This window comes from Panthera pardus, unplaced genomic scaffold (genome assembly GCF_024362965.1).
Source record: "Panthera pardus isolate Hobbes unplaced genomic scaffold, ASM2436296v1 HiC_scaffold_26, whole genome shotgun sequence".
In the NCBI taxonomy this organism is placed as follows: domain Eukaryota; kingdom Metazoa; phylum Chordata; class Mammalia; order Carnivora; family Felidae; genus Panthera; species Panthera pardus.
The window spans coordinates 8,523,541-8,546,592 of NW_026526832.1; the positions used below are offsets into that span (position 1 = coordinate 8,523,541).

General features: G+C 38.4%; 1 protein-coding gene across 17 annotated transcripts in view; it reads left to right on the forward strand.

The window, feature by feature from the left end:
- The window catches only part of SLC8A1 (solute carrier family 8 member A1), a 381,905-nt gene extending 377,556 nt beyond the window's left edge, over positions 1–4,349 (forward strand). For all 17 annotated transcript variants that reach the window (XM_019446549.2, XM_019446565.2, XM_019446533.2 and 14 more), the window contains one exon: positions 889–4,349. In XM_019446549.2, coding sequence (XP_019302094.1) covers positions 889–1,265 — 377 coding nt within the window. In that variant the 3' untranslated portion in view covers positions 1,266–4,349. The remainder of the gene's footprint in view (positions 1–888) is intronic.
- Positions 4,350–23,052: the final 18,703 nt, after the last annotated feature.

The window sequence follows — 23,052 nt, forward strand, 5'->3', positions numbered from 1 at the left end:
GAAGAAGATGCACTCGGGATTACTGGCGAACAAAGCTTTGAGAATGGCCACTGGTACGCATGGCATAGTGAAAGGTACAATGCTGCAGTGAACAAGTACTTGCAGTGACGGCGGGAGGTCCCAGCGCAAGCCCCGAGATGGCTTCTCCCTTGTTCCGTGATGTTGCACCCATCACTTATTCTCCAGAAGCCCAGTGTCCTCACCTATAAAGTGTGCCCCCTCATAGAATTGTCACAATCAGTGCAGTAATGTAGGTGAGTCAGCTTTCCTATTCCTAAGGCTCTAGGCCAATGCCAGCTATTATTATGGTTCAATTAGCTTCAGTTCCACTGAGGATTTGCTCTTGAATCTTTGGAAAGATCTCCTGACACCTTAGCTTCCTCATCTGTAACCTAGAGCTGTTGATACAGAACCTTTTAGCAATTCCCTCCAATAGCCATTCACAAGCTTTAGTGACCTATAATCTCTTGGGATGTTAAATCAGATTCCTGGGCCCCAGTGATTGTGATGCAGCCCAGCTGGATGGAACCTTGTACCATTCACGCTTGAGGACCCCACCTGATTCTAATGTAGATGGGTCGTGATCACTCTGAAAAATGCTGCCCTGCAAGCTCAGTTTCACAAAGAACTGTGCTACCTGTGGGCAAAGAACTTGACCCACGATCATCTGGTCAGTAACACAGCCAACACCAAACATTTGACTTCTGATGTCTAGATCCCATTGTTCTGACCACAGGAGGGGAACTCCGGAGAAGAGGAAAACCTCCTCCTGGTCACAAGGTTTCCGTCAGGGGATTTGACCCCGGGATTTGAGCATCGCGGAAGCTTCCAGTGCTCCACGGACCTAAAATATTGAGTGTCACTGCCTTTTTTTTTCTTCCTCCACAGATACGTTTGCAAGCAAAGTGGCCGCCACCCAGGACCAGTACGCAGATGCATCCATAGGTAACGTCACTGGCAGCAACGCAGTGAACGTCTTCCTGGGAATCGGCGTGGCCTGGTCCATCGCTGCCATCTACCACGCAGCCAATGGGGAACAGTTCAAAGTGTCCCCTGGCACGCTAGCTTTCTCTGTCACTCTCTTCACCATTTTTGCTTTCATCAATGTGGGGGTGCTGCTGTATCGGCGAAGGCCGGAGATCGGAGGTGAGCTGGGTGGGCCCCGGACTGCCAAGCTCCTCACATCCTGCCTCTTCGTGCTCCTATGGCTCTTGTACATTTTCTTCTCCTCCCTGGAGGCCTACTGCCACATAAAAGGCTTCTAAAGGAACAATCAGATATAGTAAATTTATATATATATACGTATATATATATATATATACATAAAATATTATGTATAATGAACAGAGGAAACTGACATTTGTCATGTTCACTTACCTGCTGATGGAACCCAGCTTCAAGAGCATACTCTGTACTAGGGCGGAAGTGAGAAACCATCACCTCTTATTCCCAGGGGCATCGCCACTTTGAACGAGGCACGGAGGCAGGGGCATCTTTGCAGCTCAGCCTAGAAGGACTGTGTTCTCTCCAGGTTCATAAATCATTAAGTCTTTGATTTGTTTTCTGTTTCCGCTTGTTTTTGGTGGGGGCTGGGAGGTGGCTGACGTTTGACTTTTATTTTGTATTATTTTGTTGGGAGGGTCAAAGTTTCTGTTTCCCTTGTGGGAGGTGATGACCAATCTAAGTGCAAATGGCTTTTTGGTAAAAATTTAAATCGTTACAATTGCCCTTTCTTCCAAACACTTGACAAATTATTTGGGATTCAGAAAGGACATGGGCGCTGAAGAAGAGGCAGGTCTTCGCTCGATCACTAAATTTCGTGCTTCTCTCTGGGACATGAGCAGAGATAAAGCTGCCTCCAAGAAGCAGCATGGGCACTTGAATGGAGCCAGGAGAAGTGATGGCTCTAGATACAGTCTGATATTTAAAGATATGATGCCTGACAGTCTTGTTTAACAGGTACAGGAATAACGTGCCTAGATTCCCAAGAACGTGCAAAATCATTTATTTCTTATCTCTTCAGGTCTGGACTATGATTAGCAAGGCCCTTATTCTGATTTTCCAGCCTGGCTAACCCCCAGGTCCCCCATCCCAACCCTCCTCCTCCTGCCCACCATCTCTCAGGCAAACAGGAATAACCCCATTCAAAAAAGCACATCATCGTTTTCCATTTGCATCATGTGTGTCCCAGTCCCATGTTTGCTGTTGCCTGGGATCATTTGTCAGTTTTATTTTTGAAAGTATCCATGGCTTGCACAATCCTGTTCCAGTCATGACTGAACATTTGCTCCTTCTTCGTGTGCCTGTTGGGGAATGTTGTCGTGATACCTGTTACACAGTGCATGGATGAAAAACAAAATAAGCGTATCTGTATATAGTAGAGTATAGCGTATACTGTTCTCCCATTCAGCAACGTTGACTGGACATTGAAGATATAAGTGAGTCTCCTTTTCACCTGAGTTGTAACGTTTGTGTTGTTAGTGAGTTTGATTTTACTAGGGATAAAAGGAGAAAATGGCTTATTGTTCATGGACTTGCACATTTCGTTTCTAAGAAGCAATAACAGTTCGTTGGGAAGTTAAAGCTACTGAGAGGACAGCAGGCAAACTACCAACTATCTTCATGGAAAATTAGCCACGTGGAATACACCAGAGGCCTCTAAAGAATCACCTCTTGAGGATTGAGGGCGAAGGAGAAAGGTGTAGAGCAGTGGCCAGATTCGACGTGCCCAGGCTTTGAGAGCCTCCACCTCCCCGACACCCACCCCTGCCCTGCCCCCAAAGTATTTATTTCACTTCTGCTCTGTCTGGGACAGATGGTAGATAGTGGTTTGTTCGTTTTATTTTTTTTTTATGTAAAAGGCTATTTTGAGCCCTGTTACTTTCAACATCCAGACTCCTCTGATTGTACCTGCAGTTCCCGAGTAGGAATGAAGCCAGGGAGACGAATGGGCCTTTAAAAGTGCATCTTCTGTACTTGTGACGAAGGAGGAAGCAATTTAATGAGATTAGTTCCTCCCAGGAGGATTGCACTGGGAGGTTTTTAACCCTGGAAAAGGAATGGCTCTATTTCAGAATACCAAAGAGCATGGATAAACCCAACATTCCAAAGTAGTGAGTCTAGTAAGGAGGAAAAATGCAATGACTTTGGTCCTGTCTCCGAGACTTCTCTATAGAGCATCCCAGGCCAGAGACACCACTGGCCCTCTGTATCGATTCAAAGATACTTAAGAGATAAAAGCTGTTCAGAGTTACTTTCTCTTCTTCCACTCATTAATCGTGATCACTCATCATTTCATAAACATCCAGCGAATGAATGAATAATTAAATGCTGGTTACTACTCAATATACCAGGTACTGTGCTACTCTTGGGGACTAAACCATGAACAAGACAGCCCAGATCCCTGCCCTCAGTGGGCTCACAGCTAATGTGATTGCTCTCTCGGTGGGTAAAAGTTATCACAGCCATATGAAAACAGTTTTATCTTGCAGGGAAAAAGCAATTATAAAACTCTTAACATAAACACACTGAAACTGTACAAATACAATTGTCCAAATATCTAAGATTTTAACTTAAGAGATAAAGCACAGGTTAGGGGAAGCATCCTATGTATCCTTGGCCAATCTTACAGATCTGTACATCTCCCCATTGTAAGCCAAGAAAGGCAATCATGTTGGTGATCCAGAGGACTGAACGGGTCCAATTAATCCCAGTTTTTATCTCTGTTGGACAACAGTACTTTTCTATGCCCCACACCTCTACTGTTCCTCATATCTCCAGGAGACTCACCCCAGCAGGCCGTGGTCCAAAATTGGTGGCCTCTTTTGGGGGCACATTCTAACCCATTTTTTTTTAAGATTTAGTAAATGGAAAGCTAGCCTAGAAACACCAAGTAAATATAGTCAAAGGACATGAGTTGTTTAAATATTAGATTTTTGCACTCAATTTTAGCCATATTTGGAATGTCAATAATCCCGCAGATTTTCACAGAGGACTTTCAGAAATTCTTGCCACTGAATTTTAATTTCAAAGCTTTTTGGTTTGTTTGCTTTTTAAAGTTTCATTGTTATAGGGAAAATATGATTCTGATTGTTCAGGGTTGTTAATAATTGTAGTTGTGTAAAATTATTTCATTTTATTTTGTGTGTATTGTGCACAGCTTTAGGGGGGAAGTGCACTAATTGTGCTGTTCCTTATAAATGGTACACGTTATTGGCACAAATAAAGTTTCTAATTGTTTCTGACTTAATCACTAGTGATACAGCATATTCTGTATGGAATGTTTTCTCTCATTGTCATCTACTTCATTTTTGTTTTCATGTTTTGAAGAAATAAAGACCAAAAAGGTATTATTGTGCAATTGGTATCCTCATCCAAAAGAAAGACAATAGATACCCAGTATTCAGACTCTTGCAAATGTCAACCCTTTGGTCATACAGTATTTCCTTTTTAATGTCCCAAGAGAGCACAGTGTCAGAATATGTATCTATCTGATGGTACGGAGATAAATGTTGGATGTTTCTCCATTTCACTAATTTTTTTACATCTTTTAGTACCCTTTATTTGCCTCCTTTCTGCATCCAAGAACATTAACAGAATATTGTAGTTAATAAATCAGTTCTGATAAAACTGGTCCAAGCGATAGTCTTCTGGTATCAATATATTATATTCCTCTTGATCCCTAATAGAACTTCCTTGCATTAATTTCTGACTAATTACATGCTAGTGACTTTATGTGTCATACAATCAATAATATAGGAAGAGGTGACACCAGAAATAAGCATTTGCAGGGGGAAAAATGTGACCTCTAGTTTGTGTACTTATTTGCAAGCCCACATAAATTATCAGTGGATTTAGTTCTTACAATAGAATCCACTGTGTTCATGTAAATGATATTCATCTGATAGTCTTTCAAATTTGCTTTAGAATTCCTCATTATGTCCGTATATAATGCGGCACACTTTCACATGTGAAGGAAATAAGGTATAATTTAAGTATTTTCTTGGATCAGCAATTAATGTCTCCCAGTTACCAATCTTTGGTTTAACACAAAATGAGCAGCCGACATTTATTTCTTTAAATAACAAAGAGTAATTCAATGACCAGAGTAGTCTTGACTGTTTACCCTTCAAGGAAATGCCTTGGCTCAATTCTTCTCAACCTCTTAGAAGATAATTTTAATTCTTTCAAACATAATGATTCAAGCCTACCACCAGTAAAGATTTCAGAGAGCTTTGCTTTCTATATAGCACACACACACTTTTTCTTCTTGCTTTTCAAAGAAAAAATTATAAAATTTGCTCTTTTAAACCACCCTGCAGGCATTCTGATAGGTGGATCTCATTTGCAATGAGAATCCCTAACACAGCATCTTTCCCCCAGTGGTCTCAGTTAATAGAAGCACATTGCCTTTTCCACACAGGGAAATTCATTGTTGATTCCACAACCCAGGATCCCTGATACTGATCTGTCAATCTGACTGGTCTGTTCTACGCATATCTGAGAATTTTGTGGAAGCAATTAGAAAAAAATTTCCTCCGGTAGATGATGAAGCCCTCCATTCTCAAACACTCAAAACTTTACCTCCTCAAGAATGTAAGTCAGCTCCTTTAAGACTTCTTCTAAAAAGCATTTCCTGGCTCATGATGTTGAGTGTCTCTTTTGATTCTGCTTTTCTGTCTCTGATCTTGGGCAGTTGCATTCAGAGCAAGTTTTGTGTCTAGTTTCATAACTGTATAATGGCCATTTCGTGATTGACAATGCACCACCTTAGATCTCATCCAGACCTACACCTGGCATTCACAGCTTTTGTTAATCACTTGAAAGCATTCTAGCTATGGGCAAAATTGAGCATTTTAATGGATAAACAAGTGAGTGCACTAGGCAGAAGAGCTTTACACAATCATATTTTTCTTAAAAAGATGCTGTTATGAGTGCATTTATTAGCTTTCCTTCAGATCTACCTACAGATTTTTGTTAATGGACGGCACTTCTACTCTTCTTTTCAATATTATGTTCCTATCACTTCTAGCCATGTTCATGGTCTTCCACCCAGCACATTTAAAGTGTTGTGTGGTGCAAATGGTATTCCACCTACAAGGATGACAAAGGAAGGGGAAACAATTCCAACAGTTAGATATTTCATTTTTGGAGCTTAATCAGGCCATGGTTAATCATCTCCCAAGGCAGAGATGTCTTACCTATAGAAGGAACAACCACTGAGCGTTGGGTCTCCCAAGAGAGAGAGCACTTAAGCTTTCCAGCCCACAAGAACTGGTGAGTAGCTTTCTGTGACTTTTTCCCTGCCTGCCAAGATGTCCCAAAAGATTTCCTCAGAGGCTCTACCAATTTTCAATTTTGCCAAGTTTCCTCTGATTTAATCTCCTAAGGGACATTTAAATTAACAGTCATTGTATTTATTATTTTGATTTATTTGTAGGAAAGAACATTCCTTCACAACTTCAAAAGGCAATATGACTTTGTAGTTAAAACCACGACTCCTAGCTTTACAGGAAGACTTGCTTGCCCAGAATCACCTTATCTGTAATCAGTGCAGGTCTTCACAGCTCCTTGGTCTGCTCACATTCTTTAGAATCAGGCTGTCCTAACCTTTATCAAAGATCCAGAGAGGTGTTCCCTTGGAAATATGCAATCTTAGTCTTTCTTTTCCCTAATTCCAAACCTTTGTATTTCTTCCAAGGCTATTCCCATATTTCATCATCCTTAGTACTGCTCACTATTACCTATCAGCAATAGGGAGAGGCTTATGATAAAGTCCTCTGGGCATGTTTTTCTGAAAGTGAATTTACCATAGGAAGAAACCAATATAATGGCATTCTACTTCGAAAACAATCATTACAATAGGTATCTCTATAAATGTTTGGGACAGATTATACCCTACAGCTATACACTGCAACAGTATTATTGATTTTATTTCCTTTTGAATTTTTCATGCTTCAGTGTCATCCACCTAGCTTTTTATTCTATCAAAATATGTAGGTATGGATGAGAATTAAGGAGCTCACCCCCAACAAACATACACACATACACACACACACACACACACACACACACACACTCAACCTCTGTGAAAGTTTCTACAAAAGTGAAGCATGTAAACCTAGAAAACCCTAATGTATAGCTTTCATGCCTCCCCCAAAATTTGAGTGGGTAAAAAAGTTTCTCTGTGGGTATTATATTCCTGGCATGTAAAGGATAGTAAAATTTCACAATAACCAAACACACCAAAAAAGAAATTAGCTAACTTCAGTGTTCCTGAGTCGATTTTGACAGTTAATGCACAGCCCAGCTCTCCTTATTTGTTGGCTGCAAAGACAGATCTACCTAGCCAAATCCAGGAGTGTACTGGGGGTGACAGGGGAATTAATGTGCTGGAATTCTTAGGCAGCCCTCTGTACTGGAAGCTGTTTACCCACCAAGAAGGATCTGGCCCAGAGATTTCCAAAGACCTCTCCCCTACATTCCCAAGTTGAAATAACCCACTTAATTTACAGAACTTTTTGTTAGACCCTTCTTGAAGCCACATGGTAGGACAAGAGATAAATTCTCTAGGGAGAGCTTTCTTAAAAATGTGATACTATTTGTTTTGACCTATATTCTAATATGAAGTTTCCATTCTTTCCAAGTGGAAGGAACAATTCTAATAACCAAATATATAACCACTTTTCAAAATATTTCACTTAAAAAACCAACTGTATAAATATTTAAGATAAAAGTTTTATGACCCAGATAGCTAGTTCTGAGAAAAATAATTTAATTTTCTCTATAGGTACATTTCTCTGCCTTCTTATATTTACCATTAAACTTGGAAAAATGCTCCAAAGAAGAAATCTCGAGATTTTACATTCTAATGTTCCATAAGTGAGTAATATGGATAAAATAATGTTTTAGGTGAAAGTTAATTATGTTGTTGACAGACGTACTTAAAAATGAGAGAATTTAGCATGAATAAAATGTGTAAGATTTCATCACTATTCTTGTCTAAAATATTTGAAAGTCATTAACTTTAAGGAAGATAAATTTCCAGTTTCCCAAAACAGGACAATTTCAGCTTGTATTGTTTTTATATGGAAATCAAAGCTGGGCATACATAACTTCTGGCTTTGGCAACCCCCAAAAAGTATGCTTTGGGCAGCCTTTTCCATATTATCGAGTTATTTTATGGAATACACTGGATCTATACAGGTGTCTCATAAAAATGCCTTCAATAATTTCCCTCTTCTTTTTTTTTGGGGGGGGGGGGGTGGGGGAGGGCAGGAAGTTTCTGCATTTCAGAATTTGACAATTTAATTTATAAAAGGCTGATTTCATTTTGATGTTAACATTTCAGAATTTTAATATTTTAAATAATCATCAGATGGGCTATTGAGCTTGAGTCTAACCCAAATAAACAATAACGCTCAAACAGACTTATCAGTAGTTGAAAGGCTTCTGAAACACTGGCCTTTTCATGCAAATAGAAGAGTTGTTTTCAATCTTTTTTTTCTACCAAAAGTTGCCATTTCAGCCAGTGTAAAAAAACATTTGAAATGGTGGTTTGAAGATTAATTCGATATGAATCAGACACAATTTCAGCATTAAATCTCCTCTGTCCCATCTCTCCCTAGAGTGTGTGTATGTGTGTGTGTGTGTGTATGTATGTATGTGTGTGTATATATATATATATATATATATATATATATATATATATATATATATATATATATATACAAAAACACACAACGTATGTCAGATAACTTGAACTATGTTTTTGGATGTCTAAGATTACCCTAAAAGCCCGTGTCAGGTTAGTATTCATTTTTATCAGAATTTTTTATAAATGAGAAAAGGGAGGGGGCGCCTGGGGGGCTCAGTCGCTTAAGCGTCCGACTTCGGCTCAGGTCATGATCTCACAGCTTGTGGGTTCAAGCCCCACGTTGGGCTCTGTGCTGACAGCTCAGAGCCTGGAGCCTGCTTCAGATTCAGTCTCCCTCTCTCTCTGCCTCTCCCCTGCTCACACTCTCTCTCTCAAAAATAAAGATTTTAAAAAAATTTTATAAATGAGAACAGGGAGAGAGATACAGAAAGAAATGTTTTCCTGATTCTTTTCTTTTTTTGCTAAAGATGCAAATTCAAAGTTGTTTGAAAGCTGCCTAGAATGTTAATCATATATATCCTTCTAAAAACAGGAGTAGATCTTTAAAAGAAAGAAATTCACTTTTCTTCCCTTCATTTAGCAAGCATTTTTGATAGACAGTCTTTAGGATCGATTAGAGCACCTTTCTGACTTTTCCAATTACCCTCTGTTATTTGGAGGGTGTTGAAAACAGCTCTTGAAAAAAAATTATGCTCATCTAGGTCAAATCCTGAGGGATTAAAAGAATGAGATTTTATATTTTCCCTGGAAACATAGCACTGAGCAGGCAGGCTCCCATACATCACTTGACATTTTCTAGAAATATGTTTTGGCACAATAGGAAAGCATGAATGAGACTCCTACCCAGTTCTGCCACAAAAACTTAATCATCTACAACCATGTAGATCTTCCACTAGCTGTAATTTAACTAAGATATTTTCACTCAAGCAACCGTCAACTTGCATATACACTGGCTGTGTTGTGACTAGCATTTTCCCTCCAAGATCTTACTAACAGACAAACTAACCATTTCAACCAACCGGTACATGAGATTTCTCCAAGGGGTCCAGTCAGGGTAAGGAGTGGGTACAGAGAGGGGTAGTAATATTGACATCAGGTCACTGGAGCCTATTTAACCAACTGCTTCATTGCATACCGGACCTTATTTGGGACACTTATTGTCCCAATATTAGAAATACTGGAAGGACTTTATCTTATTGCTATTTCAACAAAATTTTTGCGGTATTGGATCTAAGCAAAGGATAACATCATGCAAAAACTGAAAGTCATTTTTATTAGCTCTCCTATTGTTACATTTTGTAGGAAAATATTATCTTTGAGTTTTAGCCTAAAACTCTTAAGAACAACAAGACTTTTGCTGCCATCAGTAATCCCTTAGGAAATTTGACACTTCGAACCTTCTTAGAGACAGATGATACTATGGTAAATGTATGCAAGTGGCTTAAAATATTCTTGAAGTTCTCAGGTTGTCTTCACAGATCCTGCATAGATTTACATTTTAAAAAATGAGTATCTTTCTCATCAAAATAGATTGGGAATTTTCCCAACAACTGGTTTCATTTTGTTGAGAAAAGAGTCTAGCACCCAAAGAAGCTAGGGTTGTATCAACGACTCTGCTTCTATGCCCCTTTTCATACTTCTGACTCAATCTCTATGGCACATCTTTCAGCACCAACTGTAGATGATGAGAGAAAGCCAAAAGAAAGGGTTGCACTCACTTTCAAAATGGACTAAATCTGCTTATCACCTTGAAAAAATTAAAATTTTCAAACTTTAAACACCCATAGAGATGCTTTTAAATGCCCATTCTGAAGGCAAGATCTCTATGGCAAAGCCTTAAAGAAAACATAATTATTGAGACATAGGATTTAGTAACATCAGTATTCAACCCTTGCCATCTACTTACAGTCTCTAGAGGCAAACAAGCAGTTGGGGAAGGGGAGACAAATCACTATCAACGTCATAAGTCACATCACCATTCAAATACTAGGTGGAGTCGGGAACTATACAAGATACATGGGTCCAAACCTAGTCTCGAGCCCAACCCCACCCTTGCTCACCGCCATGATGGATATGGTCTATGAACATTAGAACAATGCCAGGGTATTATTTTCACTTAATATGAATATTACCTATTGCTATTCCTCTCTGCTCTGAGCCAGGCCGTTTTGACTCAGATCTTTAGAGTCGTACTTGTCGCCTGCCTGGAGAGTGAACCCATCTTTTCAAACTGGTTTCCATGGACTCAATTTTTAAAAACACTACAAAAGCAGCAGAGCCAAGTGGATTGGACCTAGCAAGGAGTCTACCCTTAAAGGAGTCCAAGCTTGCGTTTTTTTTCTTCCTGGCCAATACGCTAGCATCCCAACTCTGAAGTCATTCTGTTAGTAAAATGAAAATAATAATTGCTTTGTCGCTGTTAGAAATCATGCCTCTTTAGAGCTTAGTGCTTCCATTAACCAAAACCAGATCCATGGGTGGTAGTATTAGGACTTTACCCAAAGACTGAGTTTTATGTTGTGAACAAACCTGAACTGGTTTGGGTCCCTTTAAAACAACAGACAAGATATTTAATAATATTTGAAAACAATGAAAAGGGTTCAGTACAGGCTTCTGGGTTAAAGAGGAGGGCAGAGCTTGTGACAGGCTCTCTTAATGTTTTGCTCTTCCCTGTAAATTTTTATCTGTCAGGGTTCCCAGTGGAGTATTTCCCCATACTCATTCTGTGGGAGGACACTGACATAATTCCAGAGTCTGCCTTTTATTTCCTAATTCTCCCAAGAGAAACAGCCATTCCTTAGCTCATAATATAAAAGAAAAACAGAAAGAATAGCTGCCTCACTGGTTGATCCAGAAGGTTTTTACAAAAGCACAGACCATTCAGAGTATCTTTAACATGACTGTGACTGTAATCCAATAAAAAGATTTGATATTTCCAACTCCTAATCAAAAGTCAGAAATTGCTTTGACACTAGGATCTTAATGCCACTTTATCTTCCTTGCTGGTCCTCACAAATCAATAAAACTTGAGAGATGCAGAGAGTGGACAGTGATGATCAGTTAAAATTCAGATCTGGTTACTGAGGCCAGAAAAACATCAAATGGCACAATATTGGAGGAAAAAGAATCAGAAGCTAAACCAAAGAGAACAGGAAATTAGTCAATTTAGCAAGTATGTTTTCCAAAACCATTGATTCATTTTGTATGTAGTTAAAACTTAAAAATCTATACAGTCAGCGCTGTGGAACCATTTTTAAATCAAATGCCAGAGTCTATTATATTTTTCAATCCTATAATTCTATAAATCTCAAGCGTTTTGTGCAAAGTATTGTATTAGGCATTCTAAGAGGATATGAAGAATTCAAGACACAGTAATTTCGAGAAAATTAACACTAGCCCTGAATTCAGTCAGGAAGAGGCCACTTGTGGCACTCAAAGTCACCTTCCATTTTGGTCGAGGCATTTTATCAATTTGAGACTGCTTAATGCAGCCATCCTGAAACCGATCAAGAAGCTTTTCTTTAACAGAAATAGAAATACTAAGTCTGTTAACTTCATAGTCTTTCACCAATGAAACAAATGAATTTAGACTCCACTAACAGATCCTGAGTGTACAATGAGCCAAACTCTGTGTGAGGTTGATATACGGTCTTTAACATTTCAAGTTGGGGAAAACTGACTTCAAAGATCATTTGCCTCCCATTCCTGAATTTTTCTTTTTTTCTATTAAGTGTGGATACTAAATCATCACTGGATTTTCTTCACTCTGCCTGTTGCTCTTCTTGAGGTATCCGGCTATATACATTTCAGTGAGTTACAACTCCAGTTGTCACATTTTAACAGCCAACTAGGAGGGACCTCAGTCCCGATGTCTGAATACACAAGGTTCTCTTCATTTCAACATCAACTAGCCATCAGAGAGGAGACCCGAAGGCTTTCCTCTTTTGAAAATTAGTATTTGTTTCAGAGGGTTATGAATCTTTGGCTCTCTCTGAACTTGGATTTCCTCATCATTAAAGGAACGACTTTACCTCTAGCTTGCTTTCCCACAATACATCAAGCCCTATGTGATCTGGTAGTTCCCTGTTATCTACTGGGTATGGGTTGAAGGTGCTTTCCATTGTGAACAAGTTTCCTCCTAATTCTTGATTGCAAGTGTCAAGCCAATAAAACCACATTAAGTCTGACAGGAATTTAAAAGTTTCTTCTGAAATAATTCTTTGTGCACTGCTGGAAAAAAAAAAAAAAAATGTCTCTTCCCAAACAGGGAGTGAAAAGTTTCTCCCTTTGCGGTAGACCTACAATAGAAAATTTAACAAGATTGGAACGGATTCCACACCAGTGACCTTTGTAAGGCTGAATCCACTCTTTTTCTGAACATAAAGTTTAAGTTCATACAGTTTCCCATAATAATCCCACTTACTTTTCATTCTTTGTACTTAATGACAATCTTTTAGGAGGAAGACTGAGAGCAGTCATTTTACACCAAAGGGAGTGAATACAAACATGATTCGTGTTGACTGGACAAAAAGATACTAAGACTGTAAAGGAAGATGAAAAAGGAATTTCATGCTACAGAATTTCATGCTATGCTACAGATTCAACTGTCTTTTTAAAAGCCTCCCTTGTTGTGGAGAAAATGACTACTCAAAAAGGTTTCACAAAGACTTAAATCCCACCCCTAGCAATCATCTGGTTTGCCCACAGCCCACATGCTTCATTAGCAATCTGAAATTGCACACAGAGAAAACATAGCAAGAAGCAATAGACATTGCCATGGGGGAAGAGAAAAAGCAACCGTGGTGAACTCTGCTTACATAAACAAAGGATGTTTTAGTGGAATAAATGTAAGCTTTCTCTTGAAGGAATCCCAGTTAGTATGTCATTAGAAATGGCAAAACCATTTCAACATCATAAGTCGTATATTCCAGCTTTATTAGCATTGAGGCACAGGGCCAAATTTGTCGGGGGAAAAGTAAACAAATGTTCCCAACACTGTAACAGATCAAGTGATCTTGTGAGCCTGTCGGGAGAAAAAAAATTAAAATAGGTAACATTATTTTATAACTATATTAGTAGCTCTGACTTCCACTGAGGGATAAAATTTTATTTTTCCTTCTCATCACTGTTATATAGAGCCGCTGTTCAGTTGCAGTAGGCATGGGATTCTTATATTTTGATAAGTCCCTCACATTGAATTTGACCCCCATTTCATATTTGATCAGGAGATCCTAAATTGGAAAGGTAGGATTTTCTGTCTTTTTTACACAAATCTGCACCAGAAGCATTTTCCAAAGATGACTGCCTTAAGCCATCTAGGTAGCTCCGTCCATCAGTGGTGGGTGCTTGGTGTAAGGCAGAAAGAGCCTGTGAGTAGATTGAGTCCCCCTTCTGCATAGACGGCTGCTCATTCAGACCCTCACGTCTCTTCCTCCTCAAGTCCTTGTACCAATCCAGCCTCCTGAACTGACCCAGCTCCACTTGTCAAACAAACTGCAAATCTCTAAGTGTGCTGACATCTTGTTCAATTTAATTCCCCATCAAATGAATTTCTCGGATTTTTCCCTTGATGATCTTGCCCTCTCTGTACTCATGCATATAGGCCCATAGATTTGATATACTTTAAAGAGGATTTTACTAGGAAAAAAACAATCAACCTTTGTGTTCAGTAAAAAACTATGTTAACCACCCTGAAATAATAGAGGGAATATCACCTGTGTGGTGACGAACTTAATGGTAGTGCTAAAACACTACCCTCAGAAGAGAAACTGTAGAGTCTTCTCCAAAAAGCCTTTTAGAGACTCAAACTTGATGATATGGAAAAACATTCCCTTCAGAGGTCATAGGTTAGAGTTTGGTTACATTTCACTTACAGGTTTGTTGTATAAGCAGATAAGGCACTTAAACTTCAGATCCTTTCTTTAATATTAAATCAGCATCTATCGAATCTGTCCCTTACCTACATTACAAAAACATCGGGGGGAAAAAATCCAATACCGACCTTCACGTTCCACATGGAAAAGCTTTGTCCTGGGAGCACAATTAAGGTGATTTGGAAAACCGTAGCGTGTTCTAGAATAAGCTATACAGTGACACTTAACATTTGGTCCCCAACAAAACAGTATCAGCAACAATTTTCAAATTTGTTATTTATACAACTTCTCTGGTTCTACCAGAGACCCCAGCCCAGACCTATGAATCGAATTCTGGAAGTGGGCCCAGCAATGTGGGTTTTGACAAGGTCTTGAGGAGGATTCTGGTGCATGTTCAGGTTTGATAGGCCCACCGTCAAACTCTGCATCTTCACAAGAAAAAGCTTAAACGGTAGGTTTCATGTGGGCCCTGTACATTCTGATGTATGGACAGAAATGTTCACTGTTTGGAATTAAAATGTAATTTGAAGGAAAACTAATCCTTGCAAATATTCTTTCCTGGCATAACTGAACTTCAGGCAGGCTCTCCACAATCAGCGAGATTTCTAATCAGCTTTTCCCGTTCTTTCAAAAAACCAACAGTCACTCTGCTTTGCTTGACTGGCGCAGGGCCTCTAGAGTGACCTTGGACCCTTTTAATTGATTAGCTCTGGACCATTGGCCTTCATACTACATCATCGTGTATCAGTACTGAGTTATATTTAATGACAGTGTCTGTTGGTTTGAAAACTGAGTATGAATTAAGCCAAAATAACTACTGGTTATGAGTGAGTTTGGGTTTTAGAAGATAGTTTCAAAATCTCAGTATGGCTCATAAAACCTCATAAAAAGCACAGATAACATAGACATCATCCCAAGTCCCTCCGGAGCACCCTTCCTGGCTCTCGTTTGAATTGGTGCAGAAATGGAGAGTCAGCAAGTGACTTTGCTTATAAAGAGATCTCAGAAAGAACTTAAGATTGTTATTGTGTGTGCATGTTTCCTAAAAATCTAACCTGAAAAGATCATACTTAAAACATCCATATATATTTTGACCCCCTTCTTTTGGGGATCCAGAAAAATAATGCAAAGTGTACAAAAGGAGGCCTTAAAATGGAAGCTCAACCATGATATTCTGGAGAGAAATTCTATAACTGTCACTCATTCCAGGCTTCCCTTAAAGGAGTCAAGTTTGTCAGATATTTTGGAATGACTGCTTTTTTAGAAATTACTGAAAAAGAATAACTGATAGATAACGTGTTCTGCCTGCTTCTCTAAAATCTGTGCTCCTCTCCTGTTGCTGGTCAAAGTTTGAACATCTTAAGTGTCTGTTTTCTGTCTCCAAGAATATTTCCTCATTGGCTCTTTCCCAATCATCCTATGTCTCTTCCGCACCTGATCATCAGAAAGCTCCAGCTCAGCTCAAGCAGTACCTCCTTCCTCTGTCTCCACCATTGTGCACATATCCATTTGCATATCATTTTACTAAAAGTTAAAGCCTCACTAAGAGGATGCTTCCTAGAATAATCACCAATGTCCAGACACTTTGGTGATGGAAAGTACACCTTGGGGGAGCAGGGGTGGGTGCTGAATCATATTGCCTGGGATTCACGCAGGTCCAGAGCCTTGACCTTCCTGCAGAACTTGAGTCCACTGTGGTATTTTTACACTCTTAAATCCAAGGCAGAGTTACAGTGGTGGCTTTGCTGTAGCAAATATCCTCCTTGCTGACCTTAGTCCACAACTCATGGTTTATGTAATTGACTCAAGTCCAAAAACCTTTAAACAAACCTAGATTAAAAATTTCTTTCAGAAAGATTAGGAGAAAAAAGTTATATGCTCTAAAGACTCTTACTTATGTGGTACATCAAAAAGGCCTTGATATTAGAAGGTAACATAATTGTTTTAATCTTCAATAGCTTTGCCTTTCAGTGCCATTCATGGTGATTTTCATAGGTCAGTGGTGCAATTCAACACTATTCTAATAAGCCATAATAATTGTTGGCACAACTGTTATTACAATGGGGACTTCCCTGGGTTTCATCTATTAATTTTTTGTAGACAGTAGGAAGCTCACACTGAGAAGACATTTGTAGCTTCCTAGACAAGGGCAATGAAAGGAATTAGCATATTGTACATACTGTATATATGCACTGCTCTGTGCCACTGAGAGTATTCTAAAGAGAGACAAATGAGAAGGGAGAATTTAAACAGGAACTAATTTAGAACTTCTCTCTTGCCTTCAGTGGTTATGGACAGCTTTCGTTCCCACTGAGTAAGCCTGGTAAAGACTTTCATAGTAAACTGAACTCATCCTGAGCCAGAATAGGCAATCCATACAAAAAAAAAAAAAAAAGTGGCAGGTCATTGGGCCAGAAACCACCTCTCCCTAAGAGGTGATCATGAATCCCCTGCACAGGGCAAAAAAGGGAATAACAGCGTGTTTACATCTCGTATACACAGTTTCAAGGACCCATTGCAAATAACCTTCAAAGAGAGGGAGAGAGTGGAAAGAAGAGAAGAAAAACAGAGAGGAAGAGATCTTACCTTGAAAAATGAAGTAAGCAATCCTAATATTCCTCTAGTTGGTCCTGAAAAATGTTCACACGTCTAAAGTTATTTATAAAAAAAACTTCACCGCACTTTGAAATTCCTGAGTGGTGGTAGGTCAGTAATGGATTTGGATACTTGAGTTTTTCAGTTTTTATTCTTTAGGCCAATGAATGTAATCTCTAAACTTACCATTCTGAGTACACGCGCACGCACGCACACACACAACCACACGCACACATATTAAGGTATGTGCACATTACTTATTTTGTAGGAAACACAATGTATAAAAATAAAGAGTCCAGTGGATTCATTCAGTGTGTTTCAGCGATAAGATGTAGTGGGGAATATCCTCCTTGCTGACCATATTGTTAAAATTATAATCTTAAGCAACACTGTTAGAAATGCCTGTGTAAAATATCTTCTCTAGTATCAATGAATCAATACATTTTGAATTCAACTTTCAAAAATACGTGCTAAACTTAAACATTTTTGTATCTGTGGTGTTTTCCTATTAACTTATAGTAGTGAACAAGTCACCAGAAACCTGATATCATTAAAAAGGAAAATGGACTAAATGAAAAGTTAAAAACAGAGGTTATTTACAAAGTCTTTTGCCAAAAGCATTGGTTAATGAAAACGTAATTTCTTTCACTATGAATGTGATCATAAGAAATGCTTGCCCTATCATTCTCTCTCTTTTGAGAAATCAATGTTTTGTATTCCTAAGGGCCAAGAACAATATTCTTTAAATCAGTGTGATGCACAGACACCTTGGGAATGAAAGGCACGGTGACTTGGATCACCTGCATAATGATTAGAATTCCAACATTTGATGGTAAATATATGATTCTTTCCTAGAATTCTTAGACTGCACTAAGTCACTTCTGGGAATTTCAGTCAATCCTTTTAAATGAAGGCATGGACATTAGTGACAGATCTTATCTAACATGTATGGCATTAAAATGTCCCCTTTCAAGTACCATGAGTGGATGGAAATTACCATCTAATCTTCCCACCTAATCATCTCACATAACTCAGAGGTCTAACAACGTTGCATAGAAGGTTAACAGACTATAGGCACCAAGGATACTTCATTTGTGCAGTTAGTAAGAACTAGCCATTTACAAAATACATTCAAATGTTTTGTAAATAAATTTTTTGATTCCTATAGTTTTGTTCAAACTGCTTTTAAAATAGATTTTATTTGAATTTTAAAAATAATCTGTTACAAGTTCGATGTTGCTTTATTGACTCTGTGATTCAATGTACACTCAGCCATATTCCTGTGGGGAAATATCAATTCTATTGACTTTCTTGGCATGAGCCAGAGATTCATAGTTTCTTTAAGGACTCTAAGTATGGGACAAAACCAAAATTAAATTCTAGTGAAGAAATTAGAAACCTATTGTATAAAATGTATTTTTAAAATCTTAAGATATATGTGATTTACACTGCCTGTTAATCTAGTCTCTTTGTGAAATAACCACAGCATAATATTTGTTAAGACTCTGAAACACCAAATATTTGTGATGTTTGTATAGCACCGTTGTTATAATATGTGATTTCAAATGGTAAGCATCTTTGTTGTAATCATGTGAGCCCACAGAATTCCTGCTGTTATGTACAACCAGCTCTCAGAATTCAGATTTCCTGCAGCTGCTATATCACCAATAAATGAGAATTGTGGGAAAAAAAAAAAACTTCCTAAAGAATTGAGTTTATGCTCACTGTGCATTTTCCTAATGAATGAATTCAGAGTTTTATTTTTACCAGAAATGGTCTCTCTCAGTCAGTAAACACAACTGCTGATTTCAACCATACTATCATTTCAATGGTTTCTATATTCTTGATCTAACTACCCAAAACTGGAAGCTTCTTGCAAGGTGTACTCTCACAAATGTACAATAAATGACTTTTCCTGCATGCTGCCTGAGATATGTTGTAATTTGAAATGTCTTATAAAAAATTATATATTTCATAACCCAAAATTGAACCGGCAAGATTTCTCATGTGTATAATCGATGGTATGTTAACATAAAAATCAAAAGCACTGTCTGTCATACATATATGTTTTATGTGACATTTAATCTTGTTAAAACTGTAATCTCTGAAGTGTTCGTTGACTGAACTAGTCAATTCTGTACAAATCAGTCTTAGCTGTTTTCCTAATTTTAACCATATTTCCTAATACTTAAATATAAATGTTTGTAAATTAGCCATTCATTTTTTTTAATCAACTTTTATGTATCTTCAATGTGACTCAGTTAACTAACTGGAACAAAGAAGAATCAAAGCCTTCCTTGTCATAGTCCAGCCCAGGCTCAGGAACATTTCATCTAGGCAAAAATCCATTCACTCATCCAGCAAATATTTATTGACCATCTACTATGAATTAGGCTCTATACCAAGTATCAGGAGAATTCTCAAGAACCAGAGAAATCACAAGCTTCTATCTCCCAGTGAGGAATTTCTGAACTCCCCCTATACCATTCTTCTATAATTTCCACGGAATTAAGAAATTATTTTGTTTCTCTGACATAACAAAGATAGAAATTATCTAAAGATCTTGGATTAAAATACAGTCCATTCGGCCCAAAGAAAATGCAACTATCACTCACAGAAATAACGTCTTAAAGTCTTATCTAAAAGTTAAAAGAAAACCCAGTTTAAGAGATTTGACCCTAATTCTGAAGAAATGCTTAAAAGGTCTCCCCTTGAAATGTGTATATTGTGTTGGTTTTCAAACACTAAGATTCTTTGCTAACATTCCCTAAAATGTCGTCTCTGCAGGAGATCAAGAAATTCTGTGAAAGAGGAGGAAAATGGCTGATGAAGGGATAAATATTTATCCACAGAATATGACTGATACTTATATACATCTAGGATACTTTCTCAATGACAGATTTCATTACATTACCTTATCTGTTTACCAGAAATGCACCCATCCACGGACAGCGAAATTCACACCTGAAATGTGGCACATTCTCCTTTTTATTATTCAAGGAGATGCCTCTACTGTCTTTCAAGATAAATTGTTGCTATGACAGAGATAAGGGAGTCTCAGATCCATCCAAGTCAGAAGGCAGGAGATCAGCAATTTGGTCAAAGAATGAAGCCCAAAGTTCCAAGGCAAATGAGTACCTTGGAAGAAACATAAAACCTTGTGATTCCTGCCATTGTGGTGCTTACAGTAATGAGATTGACAGGTGTTCTATGCCTTGACCTTGTGTCACTAATTTTTTTTTTTTTTTTTTTTACAACATTTGAAGTTTCTCTGAACCTAGTGAAACTGATTGTAACTTGCCATTCTCACACATATTAAGTCACTCAGTCACTGTAAATATGTGCTACTCACTGGAGGCAAGATTAGATCTATCATACAGCCACACATACACAAGATGAAACAGTGTCCACCAATGCTGCTTTGCAGAATCAGAAGCCTCTGGATTCAGATTCCAGCTTTGTCAATCTACCTGGGTAATCTAGTCTTGTGAAAATCCCTTCACCATTTAGAACCTCAATTTCCTGGAATATAAAATCAGACTAAGAACACCTGCTCTTGAGAACTGTCCTAAGAGTTGAATGAAATAATTAACATTTATTACATGTCTGGCAATAGTACCTGATACGCATAATCCACACAATAAACGTTAGCTGGTATTTATGGCCCATACAATATTTATGTCCCTTAATGCAAGTGACCAAAGCTCTCTCCTTGACCACACTTGAGTCATGTTCCTCTGAGATCTCTTCTTGACTAAGCCCTGACCTTGGGCTCTGTCCCGGGCCCACTTAGTCCAGTCTTAGCAAAAATCCTGCTGTGTCATTTTAGTGAAAACCCTCCCACCTTGGTATCTGATCAAATTCTTCATCCCTCATCCTTGACATGCTAATACTCTGACCTGCCTTCAGCAAGAATCCTGTGGAGTCAGTCTAGCAAAAATCTACCTAGCTTGGATGTATCCTCTTAGTAATATTCCATCCAATGGCCTCCTTCTCACTTGTTGCATATAAATCCCCACTGTCTTCATTCTATTCAGAGTTGAGCTCAGTCTCTCTCCCTTACTGCAAAACCCCATTGCAGCAGTCCCCTTCTTGAATAAAACTTTCCTGTCTTTAACAGGTGTCTGAAAATAAATTTTTCTTTAACACCAGTATCACTTTCCACACTGAGAAGTGAGAAGACCAAATGTGCTTAATTCTAACTCTCTTCATTATAGTAGACTTAGCCAACATTTATTACTTACTATTAACCAGGCAACATACTAAACACTTAACCTGGATGATATCCTTGTTCCTCACCAAAATCTCTAACAGGAGTATAATTTCTGCCCTCTGACACATGAAAACCTGAGGCTTAGAAAACTTACATATTTGCCCCCAAAATCACATTACTAAGTGGCAGAACCAGAATTTGAATTCAAGTCTATCTGACTCCAAAGCTCAAGTTTATGATCATTATGTTATTAAGTCTCTATAAATCTTGAAAGTATCTATTTGATTTCAGCAAATTCCCTACATGGCATAAAACGATAGCAATATCTAGGGGCACCTAGGTGGCTTAGTGGGTTAAGCGTCTGACTTCGGCTCAGGTCATGATCTCATGGTCCGAGTTTGAGCCTCATATCAGGCTCTGTGCTGACAGCTCAGAGCCTGGAGCCTGCTTCTGTGTTCTTTTTCTTTCTCTCTCTCTCTCTCTCGCTCATTCTCTCAAAAAAAAAACAAAAAACAAAAACAAAACATGAAACTTTTTTTAATTGATAGCAATTTCTACCAAAATACGCAACACATTACCATGAATAAGTCAAAAATCCCACAGAGATTTGAGGTACAACTCCACATTAACAATCCTGCATCATTATCATAGATCTTTTAATTTGTGACAAGAAATCCTATAGAATGTCATATCAGTAAAGAGATTTTAGCTAATAGCCCCCAGATGCAAGGAAAGCTCACTAGGTTTTTCATGCCTCATCAAAGTCACTGTAGACACAGCTCATCCAACATCACCTTCAATGTTTTAGACAATCCAGAGGAGCGGACATATTTATTTCTGTTCTTTGGGCCTGCTTACCTGTAGATGTCTGATTTGGGACCAAAGAAAGTCTAATTTCGCTCACAATTTTGAGCAGGATTCTTTTAAGAAATCCAGAGCAACAAGGACATGCCTATGTGGATAATCCATGAATGGGCACAATCACCAGACCAAAATGTGCATAAGTACACCAGGAGTTCTACCTTATCACAAGTGACCATTTTGTTCTCGGACTGTCCATAAAACCCGCCATGTTGCAGCACCATTTTCATCATCTGTGAACAACTGTGTCTGTCCAATTGTGCCCAGTCTCCGTGTGTTCTGTTATGGAGCCACCCTGACAAGGAAGGACAATATAATCAGATCCAGAGACGTGCCGGTAAACTCTTGATTTTCTTTTCAACTTCAAAAATTGAACGTATTTAAGCGTAGACGTGCAATATCTTACAACTTTACATGCTTATGTGTATGGAACCGTAAGTAGCTCTTCCAGGATCAATGCTCAACCATTCAATGGCAGATAAAACCTCACCACATCTCAAGGAATAATAGTAGCTACACTGCAAATATATAATTAGTAGAAGTTCACATTCAATCCTTGGGCAGGCACCTTAGCCAGATGCTTTGTACGTGCCCCTGCTTCCACACTTCAACTACTGGCTAAAAACAGAATGACATAAAATATTTTCAGAAATTCTGAGATGATAAATCTGTAATATATGAAGGTTATCCACAATGGTCCCATGCATATCCCATCTATGAAAGGAAATCATTTTCATCTGAGTAATAACATTGGCCTACATTACCCAAGATTTGATTTTGCGAAGAAATTTGTATTTCCATATGGCAATGAAAAATTATTTAAAAGGCCAAATGTGAGAATGTATTCTAGGCTC